At 75.3% G+C, this 20,887-nt stretch overlaps 2 protein-coding genes across 10 annotated transcripts in view; both read left to right on the top strand.

Moving 5' to 3' along the window:
• Nucleotides 1-20,887, top strand: part of LOC125428526 (zinc finger protein 420-like) — an 815,993-nt gene that overhangs the window by 740,342 nt on the left and 54,764 nt on the right. The window lies entirely within an intron of this gene.
• Nucleotides 13,799-17,171, top strand: LOC125429291 (zinc finger protein OZF-like; the record flags this gene model as incomplete). The annotated part of the gene is made up of 2 exons (XM_048490279.1): nt 13,799-14,395; nt 14,480-17,171. Coding segments are annotated over 2 exons (1,212 nt in total), but the record flags the coding sequence as incomplete, so codon positions are not given.

Consider the following 20,887-nt stretch of genomic DNA (forward strand, 5'->3'; position numbering starts at 1 on the left):
GGGGGTGGGGGGGGGGGGGGGTGGGGGGGGGGGGGGGTGGGGGGGGGGGGGGGTGGGGGGGGGGGGGGGTGGGGGGGGGGGGGGGTGGGGGGGGGGGGGGGTGGGGGGGGGGGGGGGTGGGGGGGGGGGGGGGTGGGGGGGGGGGGGGGTGGGGGGGGGGGGGGGTGGGGGGGGGGGGGGGTGGGGGGGGGGGGGGGTGGGGGGGGGGGGGGGTGGGGGGGGGGGGGGGTGGGGGGGGGGGGGGGTGGGGGGGGGGGGGGGTGGGGGGGGGGGGGGGTGGGGGGGGGGGGGGGTGGGGGGGGGGGGGGGTGGGGGGGGGGGGGGGTGGGGGGGGGGGGGGGTGGGGGGGGGGGGGGGTGGGGGGGGGGGGGGGTGGGGGGGGGGGGGGGTGGGGGGGGGGGGGGGTGGGGGGGGGGGGGGGTGGGGGGGGGGGGGGGTGGGGGGGGGGGGGGGTGGGGGGGGGGGGGGGTGGGGGGGGGGGGGGGTGGGGGGGGGGGGGGGTGGGGGGGGGGGGGGGTGGGGGGGGGGGGGGGTGGGGGGGGGGGGGGGTGGGGGGGGGGGGGGGTGGGGGGGGGGGGGGGTGGGGGGGGGGGGGGGTGGGGGGGGGGGGGGGTGGGGGGGGGGGGGGGTGGGGGGGGGGGGGGGTGGGGGGGGGGGGGGGTGGGGGGGGGGGGGGGTGGGGGGGGGGGGGGGTGGGGGGGGGGGGGGGTGGGGGGGGGGGGGGGTGGGGGGGGGGGGGGGTGGGGGGGGGGGGGGGTGGGGGGGGGGGGGGGTGGGGGGGGGGGGGGGTGGGGGGGGGGGGGGGTGGGGGGGGGGGGGGGTGGGGGGGGGGGGGGGTGGGGGGGGGGGGGGGTGGGGGGGGGGGGGGGTGGGGGGGGGGGGGGGTGGGGGGGGGGGGGGGTGGGGGGGGGGGGGGGTGGGGGGGGGGGGGGGTGGGGGGGGGGGGGGGTGGGGGGGGGGGGGGGTGGGGGGGGGGGGGGGTGGGGGGGGGGGGGGGTGGGGGGGGGGGGGGGTGGGGGGGGGGGGGGGTGGGGGGGGGGGGGGGTGGGGGGGGGGGGGGGTGGGGGGGGGGGGGGGTGGGGGGGGGGGGGGGTGGGGGGGGGGGGGGGTGGGGGGGGGGGGGGGTGGGGGGGGGGGGGGGTGGGGGGGGGGGGGGGTGGGGGGGGGGGGGGGTGGGGGGGGGGGGGGGTGGGGGGGGGGGGGGGTGGGGGGGGGGGGGGGTGGGGGGGGGGGGGGGTGGGGGGGGGGGGGGGTGGGGGGGGGGGGGGGTGGGGGGGGGGGGGGGTGGGGGGGGGGGGGGGTGGGGGGGGGGGGGGGTGGGGGGGGGGGGGGGTGGGGGGGGGGGGGGGTGGGGGGGGGGGGGGGTGGGGGGGGGGGGGGGTGGGGGGGGGGGGGGGTGGGGGGGGGGGGGGGTGGGGGGGGGGGGGGGTGGGGGGGGGGGGGGGTGGGGGGGGGGGGGGGTGGGGGGGGGGGGGGGTGGGGGGGGGGGGGGGTGGGGGGGGGGGGGGGTGGGGGGGGGGGGGGGTGGGGGGGGGGGGGGGTGGGGGGGGGGGGGGGTGGGGGGGGGGGGGGGTGGGGGGGGGGGGGGGTGGGGGGGGGGGGGGGTGGGGGGGGGGGGGGGTGGGGGGGGGGGGGGGTGGGGGGGGGGGGGGGTGGGGGGGGGGGGGGGTGGGGGGGGGGGGGGGTGGGGGGGGGGGGGGGTGGGGGGGGGGGGGGGTGGGGGGGGGGGGGGGTGGGGGGGGGGGGGGGTGGGGGGGGGGGGGGGTGGGGGGGGGGGGGGGTGGGGGGGGGGGGGGGTGGGGGGGGGGGGGGGTGGGGGGGGGGGGGGGTGGGGGGGGGGGGGGGTGGGGGGGGGGGGGGGTGGGGGGGGGGGGGGGTGGGGGGGGGGGGGGGTGGGGGGGGGGGGGGGTGGGGGGGGGGGGGGGTGGGGGGGGGGGGGGGTGGGGGGGGGGGGGGGTGGGGGGGGGGGGGGGTGGGGGGGGGGGGGGGTGGGGGGGGGGGGGGGTGGGGGGGGGGGGGGGTGGGGGGGGGGGGGGGTGGGGGGGGGGGGGGGTGGGGGGGGGGGGGGGTGGGGGGGGGGGGGGGTGGGGGGGGGGGGGGGTGGGGGGGGGGGGGGGTGGGGGGGGGGGGGGGTGGGGGGGGGGGGGGGTGGGGGGGGGGGGGGGTGGGGGGGGGGGGGGGTGGGGGGGGGGGGGGGTGGGGGGGGGGGGGGGTGGGGGGGGGGGGGGGTGGGGGGGGGGGGGGGTGGGGGGGGGGGGGGGTGGGGGGGGGGGGGGGTGGGGGGGGGGGGGGGTGGGGGGGGGGGGGGGTGGGGGGGGGGGGGGGTGGGGGGGGGGGGGGGTGGGGGGGGGGGGGGGTGGGGGGGGGGGGGGGTGGGGGGGGGGGGGGGTGGGGGGGGGGGGGGGTGGGGGGGGGGGGGGGTGGGGGGGGGGGGGGGTGGGGGGGGGGGGGGGTGGGGGGGGGGGGGGGTGGGGGGGGGGGGGGGTGGGGGGGGGGGGGGGTGGGGGGGGGGGGGGGTGGGGGGGGGGGGGGGTGGGGGGGGGGGGGGGTGGGGGGGGGGGGGGGTGGGGGGGGGGGGGGGTGGGGGGGGGGGGGGGTGGGGGGGGGGGGGGGTGGGGGGGGGGGGGGGTGGGGGGGGGGGGGGGTGGGGGGGGGGGGGGGTGGGGGGGGGGGGGGGTGGGGGGGGGGGGGGGTGGGGGGGGGGGGGGGTGGGGGGGGGGGGGGGTGGGGGGGGGGGGGGGTGGGGGGGGGGGGGGGTGGGGGGGGGGGGGGGTGGGGGGGGGGGGGGGTGGGGGGGGGGGGGGGTGGGGGGGGGGGGGGGTGGGGGGGGGGGGGGGTGGGGGGGGGGGGGGGTGGGGGGGGGGGGGGGTGGGGGGGGGGGGGGGTGGGGGGGGGGGGGGGTGGGGGGGGGGGGGGGTGGGGGGGGGGGGGGGTGGGGGGGGGGGGGGGTGGGGGGGGGGGGGGGTGGGGGGGGGGGGGGGTGGGGGGGGGGGGGGGTGGGGGGGGGGGGGGGTGGGGGGGGGGGGGGGTGGGGGGGGGGGGGGGTGGGGGGGGGGGGGGGTGGGGGGGGGGGGGGGTGGGGGGGGGGGGGGGTGGGGGGGGGGGGGGGTGGGGGGGGGGGGGGGTGGGGGGGGGGGGGGGTGGGGGGGGGGGGGGGTGGGGGGGGGGGGGGGTGGGGGGGGGGGGGGGTGGGGGGGGGGGGGGGTGGGGGGGGGGGGGGGTGGGGGGGGGGGGGGGTGGGGGGGGGGGGGGGTGGGGGGGGGGGGGGGTGGGGGGGGGGGGGGGTGGGGGGGGGGGGGGGTGGGGGGGGGGGGGGGTGGGGGGGGGGGGGGGTGGGGGGGGGGGGGGGTGGGGGGGGGGGGGGGTGGGGGGGGGGGGGGGTGGGGGGGGGGGGGGGTGGGGGGGGGGGGGGGTGGGGGGGGGGGGGGGTGGGGGGGGGGGGGGGTGGGGGGGGGGGGGGGTGGGGGGGGGGGGGGGTGGGGGGGGGGGGGGGTGGGGGGGGGGGGGGGTGGGGGGGGGGGGGGGTGGGGGGGGGGGGGGGTGGGGGGGGGGGGGGGTGGGGGGGGGGGGGGGTGGGGGGGGGGGGGGGTGGGGGGGGGGGGGGGTGGGGGGGGGGGGGGGTGGGGGGGGGGGGGGGTGGGGGGGGGGGGGGGTGGGGGGGGGGGGGGGTGGGGGGGGGGGGGGGTGGGGGGGGGGGGGGGTGGGGGGGGGGGGGGGTGGGGGGGGGGGGGGGTGGGGGGGGGGGGGGGTGGGGGGGGGGGGGGGTGGGGGGGGGGGGGGGTGGGGGGGGGGGGGGGTGGGGGGGGGGGGGGGTGGGGGGGGGGGGGGGTGGGGGGGGGGGGGGGTGGGGGGGGGGGGGGGTGGGGGGGGGGGGGGGTGGGGGGGGGGGGGGGTGGGGGGGGGGGGGGGTGGGGGGGGGGGGGGGTGGGGGGGGGGGGGGGTGGGGGGGGGGGGGGGTGGGGGGGGGGGGGGGTGGGGGGGGGGGGGGGTGGGGGGGGGGGGGGGTGGGGGGGGGGGGGGGTGGGGGGGGGGGGGGGTGGGGGGGGGGGGGGGTGGGGGGGGGGGGGGGTGGGGGGGGGGGGGGGTGGGGGGGGGGGGGGGTGGGGGGGGGGGGGGGTGGGGGGGGGGGGGGGTGGGGGGGGGGGGGGGTGGGGGGGGGGGGGGGTGGGGGGGGGGGGGGGTGGGGGGGGGGGGGGGTGGGGGGGGGGGGGGGTGGGGGGGGGGGGGGGTGGGGGGGGGGGGGGGTGGGGGGGGGGGGGGGTGGGGGGGGGGGGGGGTGGGGGGGGGGGGGGGTGGGGGGGGGGGGGGGTGGGGGGGGGGGGGGGTGGGGGGGGGGGGGGGTGGGGGGGGGGGGGGGTGGGGGGGGGGGGGGGTGGGGGGGGGGGGGGGTGGGGGGGGGGGGGGGTGGGGGGGGGGGGGGGTGGGGGGGGGGGGGGGTGGGGGGGGGGGGGGGTGGGGGGGGGGGGGGGTGGGGGGGGGGGGGGGTGGGGGGGGGGGGGGGTGGGGGGGGGGGGGGGTGGGGGGGGGGGGGGGTGGGGGGGGGGGGGGGTGGGGGGGGGGGGGGGTGGGGGGGGGGGGGGGTGGGGGGGGGGGGGGGTGGGGGGGGGGGGGGGTGGGGGGGGGGGGGGGTGGGGGGGGGGGGGGGTGGGGGGGGGGGGGGGTGGGGGGGGGGGGGGGTGGGGGGGGGGGGGGGTGGGGGGGGGGGGGGGTGGGGGGGGGGGGGGGTGGGGGGGGGGGGGGGTGGGGGGGGGGGGGGGTGGGGGGGGGGGGGGGTGGGGGGGGGGGGGGGTGGGGGGGGGGGGGGGTGGGGGGGGGGGGGGGTGGGGGGGGGGGGGGGTGGGGGGGGGGGGGGGTGGGGGGGGGGGGGGGTGGGGGGGGGGGGGGGTGGGGGGGGGGGGGGGTGGGGGGGGGGGGGGGTGGGGGGGGGGGGGGGTGGGGGGGGGGGGGGGTGGGGGGGGGGGGGGGTGGGGGGGGGGGGGGGTGGGGGGGGGGGGGGGTGGGGGGGGGGGGGGGTGGGGGGGGGGGGGGGTGGGGGGGGGGGGGGGTGGGGGGGGGGGGGGGTGGGGGGGGGGGGGGGTGGGGGGGGGGGGGGGTGGGGGGGGGGGGGGGTGGGGGGGGGGGGGGGTGGGGGGGGGGGGGGGTGGGGGGGGGGGGGGGTGGGGGGGGGGGGGGGTGGGGGGGGGGGGGGGTGGGGGGGGGGGGGGGTGGGGGGGGGGGGGGGTGGGGGGGGGGGGGGGTGGGGGGGGGGGGGGGTGGGGGGGGGGGGGGGTGGGGGGGGGGGGGGGTGGGGGGGGGGGGGGGTGGGGGGGGGGGGGGGTGGGGGGGGGGGGGGGTGGGGGGGGGGGGGGGTGGGGGGGGGGGGGGGTGGGGGGGGGGGGGGGTGGGGGGGGGGGGGGGTGGGGGGGGGGGGGGGTGGGGGGGGGGGGGGGTGGGGGGGGGGGGGGGTGGGGGGGGGGGGGGGTGGGGGGGGGGGGGGGTGGGGGGGGGGGGGGGTGGGGGGGGGGGGGGGTGGGGGGGGGGGGGGGTGGGGGGGGGGGGGGGTGGGGGGGGGGGGGGGTGGGGGGGGGGGGGGGTGGGGGGGGGGGGGGGTGGGGGGGGGGGGGGGTGGGGGGGGGGGGGGGTGGGGGGGGGGGGGGGTGGGGGGGGGGGGGGGTGGGGGGGGGGGGGGGTGGGGGGGGGGGGGGGTGGGGGGGGGGGGGGGTGGGGGGGGGGGGGGGTGGGGGGGGGGGGGGGTGGGGGGGGGGGGGGGTGGGGGGGGGGGGGGGTGGGGGGGGGGGGGGGTGGGGGGGGGGGGGGGTGGGGGGGGGGGGGGGTGGGGGGGGGGGGGGGTGGGGGGGGGGGGGGGTGGGGGGGGGGGGGGGTGGGGGGGGGGGGGGGTGGGGGGGGGGGGGGGTGGGGGGGGGGGGGGGTGGGGGGGGGGGGGGGTGGGGGGGGGGGGGGGTGGGGGGGGGGGGGGGTGGGGGGGGGGGGGGGTGGGGGGGGGGGGGGGTGGGGGGGGGGGGGGGTGGGGGGGGGGGGGGGTGGGGGGGGGGGGGGGTGGGGGGGGGGGGGGGTGGGGGGGGGGGGGGGTGGGGGGGGGGGGGGGTGGGGGGGGGGGGGGGTGGGGGGGGGGGGGGGTGGGGGGGGGGGGGGGTGGGGGGGGGGGGGGGTGGGGGGGGGGGGGGGTGGGGGGGGGGGGGGGTGGGGGGGGGGGGGGGTGGGGGGGGGGGGGGGTGGGGGGGGGGGGGGGTGGGGGGGGGGGGGGGTGGGGGGGGGGGGGGGTGGGGGGGGGGGGGGGTGGGGGGGGGGGGGGGTGGGGGGGGGGGGGGGTGGGGGGGGGGGGGGGTGGGGGGGGGGGGGGGTGGGGGGGGGGGGGGGTGGGGGGGGGGGGGGGTGGGGGGGGGGGGGGGTGGGGGGGGGGGGGGGTGGGGGGGGGGGGGGGTGGGGGGGGGGGGGGGTGGGGGGGGGGGGGGGTGGGGGGGGGGGGGGGTGGGGGGGGGGGGGGGTGGGGGGGGGGGGGGGTGGGGGGGGGGGGGGGTGGGGGGGGGGGGGGGTGGGGGGGGGGGGGGGTGGGGGGGGGGGGGGGTGGGGGGGGGGGGGGGTGGGGGGGGGGGGGGGTGGGGGGGGGGGGGGGTGGGGGGGGGGGGGGGTGGGGGGGGGGGGGGGTGGGGGGGGGGGGGGGTGGGGGGGGGGGGGGGTGGGGGGGGGGGGGGGTGGGGGGGGGGGGGGGTGGGGGGGGGGGGGGGTGGGGGGGGGGGGGGGTGGGGGGGGGGGGGGGTGGGGGGGGGGGGGGGTGGGGGGGGGGGGGGGTGGGGGGGGGGGGGGGTGGGGGGGGGGGGGGGTGGGGGGGGGGGGGGGTGGGGGGGGGGGGGGGTGGGGGGGGGGGGGGGTGGGGGGGGGGGGGGGTGGGGGGGGGGGGGGGTGGGGGGGGGGGGGGGTGGGGGGGGGGGGGGGTGGGGGGGGGGGGGGGTGGGGGGGGGGGGGGGTGGGGGGGGGGGGGGGTGGGGGGGGGGGGGGGTGGGGGGGGGGGGGGGTGGGGGGGGGGGGGGGTGGGGGGGGGGGGGGGTGGGGGGGGGGGGGGGTGGGGGGGGGGGGGGGTGGGGGGGGGGGGGGGTGGGGGGGGGGGGGGGTGGGGGGGGGGGGGGGTGGGGGGGGGGGGGGGTGGGGGGGGGGGGGGGTGGGGGGGGGGGGGGGTGGGGGGGGGGGGGGGTGGGGGGGGGGGGGGGTGGGGGGGGGGGGGGGTGGGGGGGGGGGGGGGTGGGGGGGGGGGGGGGTGGGGGGGGGGGGGGGTGGGGGGGGGGGGGGGTGGGGGGGGGGGGGGGTGGGGGGGGGGGGGGGTGGGGGGGGGGGGGGGTGGGGGGGGGGGGGGGTGGGGGGGGGGGGGGGTGGGGGGGGGGGGGGGTGGGGGGGGGGGGGGGTGGGGGGGGGGGGGGGTGGGGGGGGGGGGGGGTGGGGGGGGGGGGGGGTGGGGGGGGGGGGGGGTGGGGGGGGGGGGGGGTGGGGGGGGGGGGGGGTGGGGGGGGGGGGGGGTGGGGGGGGGGGGGGGTGGGGGGGGGGGGGGGTGGGGGGGGGGGGGGGTGGGGGGGGGGGGGGGTGGGGGGGGGGGGGGGTGGGGGGGGGGGGGGGTGGGGGGGGGGGGGGGTGGGGGGGGGGGGGGGTGGGGGGGGGGGGGGGTGGGGGGGGGGGGGGGTGGGGGGGGGGGGGGGTGGGGGGGGGGGGGGGTGGGGGGGGGGGGGGGTGGGGGGGGGGGGGGGTGGGGGGGGGGGGGGGTGGGGGGGGGGGGGGGTGGGGGGGGGGGGGGGTGGGGGGGGGGGGGGGTGGGGGGGGGGGGGGGTGGGGGGGGGGGGGGGTGGGGGGGGGGGGGGGTGGGGGGGGGGGGGGGTGGGGGGGGGGGGGGGTGGGGGGGGGGGGGGGTGGGGGGGGGGGGGGGTGGGGGGGGGGGGGGGTGGGGGGGGGGGGGGGTGGGGGGGGGGGGGGGTGGGGGGGGGGGGGGGTGGGGGGGGGGGGGGGTGGGGGGGGGGGGGGGTGGGGGGGGGGGGGGGTGGGGGGGGGGGGGGGTGGGGGGGGGGGGGGGTGGGGGGGGGGGGGGGTGGGGGGGGGGGGGGGTGGGGGGGGGGGGGGGTGGGGGGGGGGGGGGGTGGGGGGGGGGGGGGGTGGGGGGGGGGGGGGGTGGGGGGGGGGGGGGGTGGGGGGGGGGGGGGGTGGGGGGGGGGGGGGGTGGGGGGGGGGGGGGGTGGGGGGGGGGGGGGGTGGGGGGGGGGGGGGGTGGGGGGGGGGGGGGGTGGGGGGGGGGGGGGGTGGGGGGGGGGGGGGGTGGGGGGGGGGGGGGGTGGGGGGGGGGGGGGGTGGGGGGGGGGGGGGGTGGGGGGGGGGGGGGGTGGGGGGGGGGGGGGGTGGGGGGGGGGGGGGGTGGGGGGGGGGGGGGGTGGGGGGGGGGGGGGGTGGGGGGGGGGGGGGGTGGGGGGGGGGGGGGGTGGGGGGGGGGGGGGGTGGGGGGGGGGGGGGGTGGGGGGGGGGGGGGGTGGGGGGGGGGGGGGGTGGGGGGGGGGGGGGGTGGGGGGGGGGGGGGGTGGGGGGGGGGGGGGGTGGGGGGGGGGGGGGGTGGGGGGGGGGGGGGGTGGGGGGGGGGGGGGGTGGGGGGGGGGGGGGGTGGGGGGGGGGGGGGGTGGGGGGGGGGGGGGGTGGGGGGGGGGGGGGGTGGGGGGGGGGGGGGGTGGGGGGGGGGGGGGGTGGGGGGGGGGGGGGGTGGGGGGGGGGGGGGGTGGGGGGGGGGGGGGGTGGGGGGGGGGGGGGGTGGGGGGGGGGGGGGGTGGGGGGGGGGGGGGGTGGGGGGGGGGGGGGGTGGGGGGGGGGGGGGGTGGGGGGGGGGGGGGGTGGGGGGGGGGGGGGGTGGGGGGGGGGGGGGGTGGGGGGGGGGGGGGGTGGGGGGGGGGGGGGGTGGGGGGGGGGGGGGGTGGGGGGGGGGGGGGGTGGGGGGGGGGGGGGGTGGGGGGGGGGGGGGGTGGGGGGGGGGGGGGGTGGGGGGGGGGGGGGGTGGGGGGGGGGGGGGGTGGGGGGGGGGGGGGGTGGGGGGGGGGGGGGGTGGGGGGGGGGGGGGGTGGGGGGGGGGGGGGGTGGGGGGGGGGGGGGGTGGGGGGGGGGGGGGGTGGGGGGGGGGGGGGGTGGGGGGGGGGGGGGGTGGGGGGGGGGGGGGGTGGGGGGGGGGGGGGGTGGGGGGGGGGGGGGGTGGGGGGGGGGGGGGGTGGGGGGGGGGGGGGGTGGGGGGGGGGGGGGGTGGGGGGGGGGGGGGGTGGGGGGGGGGGGGGGTGGGGGGGGGGGGGGGTGGGGGGGGGGGGGGGTGGGGGGGGGGGGGGGTGGGGGGGGGGGGGGGTGGGGGGGGGGGGGGGTGGGGGGGGGGGGGGGTGGGGGGGGGGGGGGGTGGGGGGGGGGGGGGGTGGGGGGGGGGGGGGGTGGGGGGGGGGGGGGGTGGGGGGGGGGGGGGGTGGGGGGGGGGGGGGGTGGGGGGGGGGGGGGGTGGGGGGGGGGGGGGGTGGGGGGGGGGGGGGGTGGGGGGGGGGGGGGGTGGGGGGGGGGGGGGGTGGGGGGGGGGGGGGGTGGGGGGGGGGGGGGGTGGGGGGGGGGGGGGGTGGGGGGGGGGGGGGGTGGGGGGGGGGGGGGGTGGGGGGGGGGGGGGGTGGGGGGGGGGGGGGGTGGGGGGGGGGGGGGGTGGGGGGGGGGGGGGGTGGGGGGGGGGGGGGGTGGGGGGGGGGGGGGGTGGGGGGGGGGGGGGGTGGGGGGGGGGGGGGGTGGGGGGGGGGGGGGGTGGGGGGGGGGGGGGGTGGGGGGGGGGGGGGGTGGGGGGGGGGGGGGGTGGGGGGGGGGGGGGGTGGGGGGGGGGGGGGGTGGGGGGGGGGGGGGGTGGGGGGGGGGGGGGGTGGGGGGGGGGGGGGGTGGGGGGGGGGGGGGGTGGGGGGGGGGGGGGGTGGGGGGGGGGGGGGGTGGGGGGGGGGGGGGGTGGGGGGGGGGGGGGGTGGGGGGGGGGGGGGGTGGGGGGGGGGGGGGGTGGGGGGGGGGGGGGGTGGGGGGGGGGGGGGGTGGGGGGGGGGGGGGGTGGGGGGGGGGGGGGGTGGGGGGGGGGGGGGGTGGGGGGGGGGGGGGGTGGGGGGGGGGGGGGGTGGGGGGGGGGGGGGGTGGGGGGGGGGGGGGGTGGGGGGGGGGGGGGGTGGGGGGGGGGGGGGGTGGGGGGGGGGGGGGGTGGGGGGGGGGGGGGGTGGGGGGGGGGGGGGGTGGGGGGGGGGGGGGGTGGGGGGGGGGGGGGGTGGGGGGGGGGGGGGGTGGGGGGGGGGGGGGGTGGGGGGGGGGGGGGGTGGGGGGGGGGGGGGGTGGGGGGGGGGGGGGGTGGGGGGGGGGGGGGGTGGGGGGGGGGGGGGGTGGGGGGGGGGGGGGGTGGGGGGGGGGGGGGGTGGGGGGGGGGGGGGGTGGGGGGGGGGGGGGGTGGGGGGGGGGGGGGGTGGGGGGGGGGGGGGGTGGGGGGGGGGGGGGGTGGGGGGGGGGGGGGGTGGGGGGGGGGGGGGGTGGGGGGGGGGGGGGGTGGGGGGGGGGGGGGGTGGGGGGGGGGGGGGGTGGGGGGGGGGGGGGGTGGGGGGGGGGGGGGGTGGGGGGGGGGGGGGGTGGGGGGGGGGGGGGGTGGGGGGGGGGGGGGGTGGGGGGGGGGGGGGGTGGGGGGGGGGGGGGGTGGGGGGGGGGGGGGGTGGGGGGGGGGGGGGGTGGGGGGGGGGGGGGGTGGGGGGGGGGGGGGGTGGGGGGGGGGGGGGGTGGGGGGGGGGGGGGGTGGGGGGGGGGGGGGGTGGGGGGGGGGGGGGGTGGGGGGGGGGGGGGGTGGGGGGGGGGGGGGGTGGGGGGGGGGGGGGGTGGGGGGGGGGGGGGGTGGGGGGGGGGGGGGGTGGGGGGGGGGGGGGGTGGGGGGGGGGGGGGGTGGGGGGGGGGGGGGGTGGGGGGGGGGGGGGGTGGGGGGGGGGGGGGGTGGGGGGGGGGGGGGGTGGGGGGGGGGGGGGGTGGGGGGGGGGGGGGGTGGGGGGGGGGGGGGGTGGGGGGGGGGGGGGGTGGGGGGGGGGGGGGGTGGGGGGGGGGGGGGGTGGGGGGGGGGGGGGGTGGGGGGGGGGGGGGGTGGGGGGGGGGGGGGGTGGGGGGGGGGGGGGGTGGGGGGGGGGGGGGGTGGGGGGGGGGGGGGGTGGGGGGGGGGGGGGGTGGGGGGGGGGGGGGGTGGGGGGGGGGGGGGGTGGGGGGGGGGGGGGGTGGGGGGGGGGGGGGGTGGGGGGGGGGGGGGGTGGGGGGGGGGGGGGGTGGGGGGGGGGGGGGGTGGGGGGGGGGGGGGGTGGGGGGGGGGGGGGGTGGGGGGGGGGGGGGGTGGGGGGGGGGGGGGGTGGGGGGGGGGGGGGGTGGGGGGGGGGGGGGGTGGGGGGGGGGGGGGGTGGGGGGGGGGGGGGGTGGGGGGGGGGGGGGGTGGGGGGGGGGGGGGGTGGGGGGGGGGGGGGGTGGGGGGGGGGGGGGGTGGGGGGGGGGGGGGGTGGGGGGGGGGGGGGGTGGGGGGGGGGGGGGGTGGGGGGGGGGGGGGGTGGGGGGGGGGGGGGGTGGGGGGGGGGGGGGGTGGGGGGGGGGGGGGGTGGGGGGGGGGGGGGGTGGGGGGGGGGGGGGGTGGGGGGGGGGGGGGGTGGGGGGGGGGGGGGGTGGGGGGGGGGGGGGGTGGGGGGGGGGGGGGGTGGGGGGGGGGGGGGGTGGGGGGGGGGGGGGGTGGGGGGGGGGGGGGGTGGGGGGGGGGGGGGGTGGGGGGGGGGGGGGGTGGGGGGGGGGGGGGGTGGGGGGGGGGGGGGGTGGGGGGGGGGGGGGGTGGGGGGGGGGGGGGGTGGGGGGGGGGGGGGGTGGGGGGGGGGGGGGGTGGGGGGGGGGGGGGGTGGGGGGGGGGGGGGGTGGGGGGGGGGGGGGGTGGGGGGGGGGGGGGGTGGGGGGGGGGGGGGGTGGGGGGGGGGGGGGGTGGGGGGGGGGGGGGGTGGGGGGGGGGGGGGGTGGGGGGGGGGGGGGGTGGGGGGGGGGGGGGGTGGGGGGGGGGGGGGGTGGGGGGGGGGGGGGGTGGGGGGGGGGGGGGGTGGGGGGGGGGGGGGGTGGGGGGGGGGGGGGGTGGGGGGGGGGGGGGGTGGGGGGGGGGGGGGGTGGGGGGGGGGGGGGGTGGGGGGGGGGGGGGGTGGGGGGGGGGGGGGGTGGGGGGGGGGGGGGGTGGGGGGGGGGGGGGGTGGGGGGGGGGGGGGGTGGGGGGGGGGGGGGGTGGGGGGGGGGGGGGGTGGGGGGGGGGGGGGGTGGGGGGGGGGGGGGGTGGGGGGGGGGGGGGGTGGGGGGGGGGGGGGGTGGGGGGGGGGGGGGGTGGGGGGGGGGGGGGGTGGGGGGGGGGGGGGGTGGGGGGGGGGGGGGGTGGGGGGGGGGGGGGGTGGGGGGGGGGGGGGGTGGGGGGGGGGGGGGGTGGGGGGGGGGGGGGGTGGGGGGGGGGGGGGGTGGGGGGGGGGGGGGGTGGGGGGGGGGGGGGGTGGGGGGGGGGGGGGGTGGGGGGGGGGGGGGGTGGGGGGGGGGGGGGGTGGGGGGGGGGGGGGGTGGGGGGGGGGGGGGGTGGGGGGGGGGGGGGGTGGGGGGGGGGGGGGGTGGGGGGGGGGGGGGGTGGGGGGGGGGGGGGGTGGGGGGGGGGGGGGGTGGGGGGGGGGGGGGGTGGGGGGGGGGGGGGGTGGGGGGGGGGGGGGGTGGGGGGGGGGGGGGGTGGGGGGGGGGGGGGGTGGGGGGGGGGGGGGGTGGGGGGGGGGGGGGGTGGGGGGGGGGGGGGGTGGGGGGGGGGGGGGGTGGGGGGGGGGGGGGGTGGGGGGGGGGGGGGGTGGGGGGGGGGGGGGGTGGGGGGGGGGGGGGGTGGGGGGGGGGGGGGGTGGGGGGGGGGGGGGGTGGGGGGGGGGGGGGGTGGGGGGGGGGGGGGGTGGGGGGGGGGGGGGGTGGGGGGGGGGGGGGGTGGGGGGGGGGGGGGGTGGGGGGGGGGGGGGGTGGGGGGGGGGGGGGGTGGGGGGGGGGGGGGGTGGGGGGGGGGGGGGGTGGGGGGGGGGGGGGGTGGGGGGGGGGGGGGGTGGGGGGGGGGGGGGGTGGGGGGGGGGGGGGGTGGGGGGGGGGGGGGGTGGGGGGGGGGGGGGGTGGGGGGGGGGGGGGGTGGGGGGGGGGGGGGGTGGGGGGGGGGGGGGGTGGGGGGGGGGGGGGGTGGGGGGGGGGGGGGGTGGGGGGGGGGGGGGGTGGGGGGGGGGGGGGGTGGGGGGGGGGGGGGGTGGGGGGGGGGGGGGGTGGGGGGGGGGGGGGGTGGGGGGGGGGGGGGGTGGGGGGGGGGGGGGGTGGGGGGGGGGGGGGGTGGGGGGGGGGGGGGGTGGGGGGGGGGGGGGGTGGGGGGGGGGGGGGGTGGGGGGGGGGGGGGGTGGGGGGGGGGGGGGGTGGGGGGGGGGGGGGGGGGGGGGGGGGGGGGGTGGGGGGGGGGGGGGGGGGAGGGGGGGGCTAAGGGGTGGAGGGGTGTGGGGGGGGGTGGGGGGGGGGGGGGGAGGGGGGGGGGGGGGGGGGGGGGGGGGGGGGGGGGAGGGCTTTGGGGGGGGGTGGGGGGGGGGGGGGGGGGGGGGGGGGGGGGGTTCCGGGGGGGGGGCGGGGCGTGGGGGGGGGGGGGGGGGGGGGGGGGGGGGTGGGGGGGGGGGGGGGTGGGGGGGGGGGGGGCGGTTGGGGGGGGCGGGGGATGTGGGGGGGGGGGGGTGGGGGGGGGGGGGGGTGGGGGGGGGGGGGGGGGTATTATTACTCAGAGTGTGGCAAGCAGTTCTTAGAGAATTCAAATCTCATTCAACACAAGAATAGTGACCATTCAGGAGAGAAGACATTTCCCTGCTTCGTGAATGGAAATAATTTCTTTGATGGTGACCCACATAAATGTGGAAAGAGATTCAATAGCACTGTCGATCTTCAACAACATCTAAGAATTCTTAAAGAGGAGATACCTTTTAAATGCTCTCAGTGTGGAAAGAAATTCAGTCAAAGTGGTGATCTTCAACTGCATCTAGAAACCCATGCAGGAGAGAAACGTTTTGAGTGTTCAGAGTGTGGAAAGAGATTTAGTCAAAGTAGATGTCTTCATCTGCATCAAAGAACACACACAGGAGAGAAACATTTTGAGTGTTCAGACTGTGGCAAGGGATTCAATTGTAGTGGCGATCTTCAACGGCATCACAGAACTCACACAGGGGAGAAACCGTTCGAGTGCTTAGAGTGTGGAAAGAAATTCAGTCAGAGTTGCAATCTTCAACTGCATCAAAGAACCCACACAGGGGAGAAACCTTTTGAATGCTCTGAGTGTGGAAAGAGATTCAGAGCGAGCAGCAATCTTCAAGTGCATCAAAGAACCCACACTGGGGAGAAACCTTTTGAGTGTTCAGACTGTGGAAAGGGATTCAGTTGTAGTGGCGATCTTCAACGGCATCACAGAACCCACACCGGGGAGAAATATTTTGAGTGCCCAGAGTGTGGAAAAAGATTTAGTCAGAGCAGCAGTCTTCAACTGCATCAAAGAACCCACACGGGAGAGAAGCCTTTTCAGTGCTCAGAGTGTGGAAAGAGATTCATTCAGAGTGGCAGTCTGCAATACCATCTTCGAACCCACACAGGAGAGAAACCTTTTGAGTGCTCAGTCTGTGGAAAGAGGTTCAGTCTCAGTAGCATTCTTCAACTGCATCAAAGAACCCACACAGGAGAGAAGCCTTTTGAGTGTTCAGAGTGTGGAAAGAGATTCCCTTACAGTGGTAGTCTTCAGCAGCATCTACGAACCCACACAGGGGACAAACTGTTTGAGTGCTCAGAGTGTGGAAAGAGATTCCGTTACAATGGTAGTCTTCAACAGCATCTACGAACCCACACAGGGGACAAACCTTTTGAGTGCTCTGAGTGTGGGAAGAGATTTAGTCAGAGTGGCAATCTTCAAGTGCATCAAAGAACCCATACTGGGGAGAAACCTTTTGAGTGTCCAAATTGTCAAAAGAGATTCAGTCGAAGTGGCAGTCTTCAACGGCATCAAAAAACCCACAGAAAGTAAAAAACATTTTGAGTGCTGAGAGTTTGGAAAGAGATTCTGTCTCAGTGGCAGTCTTCAATGGCATCAAAGTACACACAGAAAGTAAGACACTTTTGAGTGCTCATGTGGAAATAGATTGAAGTAGGGGGCAGCCTTCAAGAGCATCTGAAAACCGACACAGGGAACTATCTTGTGATGCCTTTGATCCCAGACTTGTCACTCCCAACTTTCCCATATGCAGTGTACTCATTCTTCAAAGTGCTGCCCATAGAGTTGGTGCCAGTGTTGGAGAGTCACCAAAGCTTGGAGACCAACTGAGCCTTTGATTTGCTTTCTCCGCATGTTTAAAGAAGCACTAACCAGCTCACAGGCGCATCACCACTGGTGTTTTGTGACTTGGAGCAGCAGACACCATTAGATGTCTTGGTGGACTTCTGGTTTGGATCATGAAGAAGCCGGTCGTTCCAGCAACCCCCCAACCAACTCAAATTTCCAAGCCAGAAAGCCACAGTTCCCCCTAAAATGGGGGGGGGGGAAGAAATAATGTACAAAAGCCTTCCAAAGGCCCCGCAGAGAAGCTAACCAGGAAGAGTGAGAAGATCAAGGAGGAAGCTGTCCATCTGTTGTGGGGTAGTATGGTGGTGGCGAGCTGGCAGAGAGTTTCAAACTGCTTCCTGCACTGAAAAACGGGAGAAAATTAACTTTTAGGCAAGCGGAAGAGCTCAGACTCAAAGAATTTCTCAAGAGGTATTTCAACTCTCTACAAGTGCTTGAGAAAATTGTAGCTAACGAGAACTGTATTAGGTTGAATTAATTGTGAAACAATTGGAAGAAACTTTAGAAGACAGAGAGAAGCTGGAGAGGCTTGCCCAGTATGAAACAAGAATGGGAAACCTCTCTCTGCAAAGTTTATAAAATATAGAGTAAATAAATACTAAAGTCAGAGGGTAAACCAGAGCAGGCTGTTTGAAACAGAGCTAACTGATTGCAATTTAACCAAATATATTGGTTGTTAGAAGGCTCCAAAGTTAACCCAGAAGAAGCTTGGAGACAGAACCTGCTTCTTAAGCAAAGGGGAACAGTTTTTGACAGTGATTTAAGGCACTAGAGCAGTGGTTCTCAACCTTCCTAATGCCGCGACCCTTTAATACAGTTCCTCATGTTGTGGTGACCCCCAACCCTAACATTTATCCATTTTACAGATGGAGAACACAGATGCAGAGAGTCTTAGGTGACGCCTGTGAAAGGGTCGTTCGACCCCCAGAGGGGTCCCGACCCCCAGGTTGAGAACCACTGCACTAGAGAAATGCAATCCTTCAACAGAGTGGCAGAACAGAGTCCCACTTTGAGCCTGAATAATGGCGACCAGGAATAACAGAAATAATGTTTTGGAGATAAAAATCCCTGACAAAAATGGTTCTGATACCAATGCAAAATTAGAAGAACTCCTGGAACTAACAACTTGTTTTCATGAAGAGGACAGCTTTAGTAAAATTGAAAATAGATTCAACAAACTGGAAGTAGAACTACAAAAAGTCAAACAGGACCTGAACCACCTTAAGAAGATGGAAGAGGTCATTAAAGAGCTTAAGCAAGACTTGAAATGTACTAAAGACACTGTAAGATCCCTAGATGCCAGAACTGGAGTGCTCAGAGGAGAACTGGAAGATATGGCTGACCGAATGGGTTATGGACTTAAAACTTAAGGAGAAGCAACACTGCGCTTCAGAGGGTGCGCTGAGGGTGATGAAGAAAATACAAGAGAGTTGATAAGCAAAGCAGTGGCTACTTTTCTAGAGTGGAGTCAAGCAGAAATAGATTCCAATATTGACAGAATCTTCAGAGTCAATTTGAGAATGGCAAAGATAAAGAAAACTCCAAGGTATATTGTGGTTGTCTTCACAAAGAAACTTCTGAGAGATGAAATCTTAAACCATGCAAGAAACAAAATGCAAATAAATAGAAATTAAATAAGAATCTTAAAGGAGATCCCCATACACATCCTGACGAAATAAAAATATTTTCATCCCATAACTCAGGGGTCTGCAACCTGCGGCTCTCCAGATATTCATGGACTACAAATCCCATCAGCCCCTGTCACCATGGCCAATTGGCCATCCTGGCAGGGGCTGATGAGATTTGTAGTCCATGGGCTATCTGAAGAGCCCATGAACCCCTCCATCTTCCACACCTCCAGGTCCAGGCCCGACTGACTGGCCCCTTCCTCTCCCAAAGCCCGGACCTGGCCCACTGTGAGTCCCTTACGCCACTTGGTCACCTCCCAGAGCTAGACTATTGTAATTAGCTCTCAGCTGGCCTGCCCTTGCGCCTGATCCGGAAGTTAAAGCTGGTCCAGCATCTTGGTGGCGTGTTTACTTACAGGAGGAGTTGCCTACATCGACCATATTCCAGCCTGTACTCCGCCAGCTGCACTGGCTTCCAGTGGAATTCAGAATCATCCCACAAAGGTATGGGTGTTAACCTTCCCAAAGACCTTATGCGCGGCCTGGGACCCTAGGCACCTCTTGGGACCGCCTTACCCCATATGTCCCCTACACGGCCTCTGCGTTCAGCAGAGGCCCATTTACTAGTGGTTCCCAGCCCCTCAATAACCCGGACTGGCCTCCACCCGGGCCCAGGAGGCTTTTACGGCCCCTGGCCTGCCTGATGGAACACACTCCTTCCTCCAGCTGTCCCGAGACCCCTGCACGGGATCTTGGAGGGGATTCCACTTAGGGAGCCTGTAAAAGACCGAAGTTGTTCCACGGGCTTTTGGGGAGAGCCAGCTGTTGAGGTGGCGCCCTCTTGTCTTTCCCTTTTAACATCTTAGGAGCTGTAATTAGATCTACAGCCCCCTCTCTGGGAGGGAGTTTTTATTATTAGATTTTACTAAATCCTGGACGCCAAGTGGAATCTTGTAGTTTCATGTTTTAAATATGTATATTTATACTGATTATTTATTGTTATTATTGTTTCTGGAATATTATTTTGTTGTTCACCGCCCAGAGCCCTCAGGGGATGGGGCGGTATACAAATGTAATTATAAATAAATAAAATAAATAAATAACTGCATGGCTAAAAGAAAGACAAACATTTTACAGATAGGCTCAACTAGAAAGTCTTATTTACAATGCAAAAAGGATAAGAATTGCCACGCTGAGTGAAAACTTTCTGGCAACACAGAAGAAGAAATAATATAGGTTTTGGGAGGACTTAGATAATGAGTTAAATTAAGTTATGTAGCTTGCTAAGTATGATTTCTCTTCTGTTGCTTTATTAGAGTGTAAGATTTAGATTTAGTAAGATGAGTTTGTTTATATATAATATGAAGGGCTTGGGGAGGGAAAAGCTAATGATAATAATATATTCTTTTTCGCTGCTTTAACTGAGCAACTGACTAGGTATTTAAAACATGAGTTTGAAAATTATTACAAATAATATTAATAGATTAAGTGGACCTTATAAGCTTAGAAAAGTTTTCAATTATTTGAAGGAACTGAATGCTGATGTTGTTTGCCTTCAGGAGACCCATATCACAGCGAAGGATGAAAAATATTTACAACGTAAGAAACTGGGCAATTTATTTTGTAACTCTATGGAAAAAAGAAAAAAGGAATTGCATTTTATATAAAAATATTTGAATGCTAAATTAAAAATGAAGGATACTTTAGGTACAATGTTAGCCATAAAACTGGAATTAAGTAATGCAAAAATCTTGATTATTGGAATTTATGCTTTGAATTCAGGTAAAGCAACTTATTATCAACAACTTTATAATGCAATAATGCAACAACTATTTAGCAAAATAATCTTATTAGGCAACTTTAATAGAATAATAGATGGGAAATTGGACAAGCAAGGAGAAGGTAAAGGATTAAATAGTAAATTACCAAAATATTTTTTCCAACTTATACAACAATTAGACTTAAAAGATATATGGAGAGAGCTATATGGAAAAGCAAAAGACTGCACATGTTTTTCTGGAAGATATCTATGCCATATCAGAATAGATATCATATGGACTTCTAGTAAATTGATTTTACGGACAAAAAAAGTAAAAAAAAAATTACCTAAAACCTTTTTGGATCACGATCCCCTTCAATGGCAGACATTCCTAAAAGGAAAAGATACAAATAAAAAATAATGATTGTATATTATTAAAAGATGAAGTTTAAAGAATTACAAAAAGAAATTAATGACCATAGTATAGAGCAGGGGTAGGGAACCTGCGGCTCTCCAGATGTTCAGGAACTACAATTTCCATCAGCCTCTGTCAGCATGGCCAATTGGCCATGCTGGTAAGAGAGCTGATAAGAATTAGTTCCTGGTATCTGAAGAAACATAGGTATTATAGAGCAGGGGTAGGAACCTCTTTGACTCTCAGAATGTTCAGGAACTACAATTTCCATCAGCCTCTGTCAGCATGGCCAGTTAGCCCATGCTGGTAGAAACTGATAAAGGAATGCTATCTGAAAACAGAGTTCTATTATAGAAAGGAATAATAATGATAGTAAAGCATATGCTAGAGGGTTTATTTTACAACAAGAAATTGTCTACAGATCAAAGAAACAAGAGAAACTGAATCAATCAATTAAATAAAACATTGCAATTAGAGGAACAAACTTTGATAAGAAGACCAGGCAATAAAAAGAGAATGGAAAGGATTAAAGCACAAATAAAGTACATAAATCTGGAAAATGGTTTGTCAACAAATTAAGAAAACAAAAATATGCCAATGTAGTTAGAGCTTTACAGATCAAAGGCAAAATAATGTTAAAATATACAGAAATAGAGAATTGCCTACTAAAAACTGGTTCAGATACCTTCAGATCCAAGAAGCTTCTAGAAAATACATGAATAGATGGGGCTTCCAGACACTTGAGAATGAATTTGAGATTCTCTTCTTGAAAGATGACACCAAATTGATAAAAGTGTATTCTTTATTATTAAAGTACAAGACTGAAAAGAAACAAGTTTAAAATGTGATGATAAGTTGGATGCAACATCTAGGACAGAACATTACGCTGAAGGAATGGTCAAACCTTTGGGGGAGAAACAATAATTATGCAGCTTTATAGGTGGTATTATACCCCAGTGAGGTTATCTAAAATGGAAAGTAATAATTCAGATTTTTGCTGGAAATGTAAAAAAAAGGTCGGACTATTCCTTCATATGTGGTGGGAATGCCCCATAATAAACAAATTTTGGATGGAGTAATTGCAATAATAGAGAAAGTATTCAAACATAAAATAAAAGCTAAGCCTGAGACTTTCTTGTTGGGTTTAACAAAAGATAAGAAACTCCGTAGTAATGACACACTGTTTCTATATTTGATTGTAAATGCAAGGTTAGAAATCGCAAAAAAAGTGGAAATCATCATTGCCACAAGTACAAGAACGAAGAAAAACTATGAAATCATGGACATTGATCACCTAACCTGTAAACTAAGAAGAAGACCAAACCAATTCAGAAACACATGGAATTTATACATTAATTATCTGGACTCTATTTTGAATGTTTAAATCTGGCTAGCTATATTTTTCTTCAGAATTACTCTTCTAATTGGATTGCTCTGTAGAGATAGAAATACTAGAGGATATTCAAATAGATTATTATGAATATTTTAAGAGTTGAAACGTAATTTCCTTGATTGGATTTTTTTGTTGTTGTATTGGTAGAGATCTGTTTCGTCAGTGGAAACAAAATCTTATACTGGTTCTTCCTAAATTTTTAAATCTTTTTCTCTCTTCTCTTTTTCTTGTTCTTTTTCTTTTCCATTTCTTTTCTTTACTTTTTATATTTTTATAATTAACA

Source organism: Sphaerodactylus townsendi, linkage group LG03 (assembly GCF_021028975.2).
Source record: "Sphaerodactylus townsendi isolate TG3544 linkage group LG03, MPM_Stown_v2.3, whole genome shotgun sequence".
NCBI lineage: Eukaryota > Metazoa > Chordata > Lepidosauria > Squamata > Sphaerodactylidae > Sphaerodactylus > Sphaerodactylus townsendi.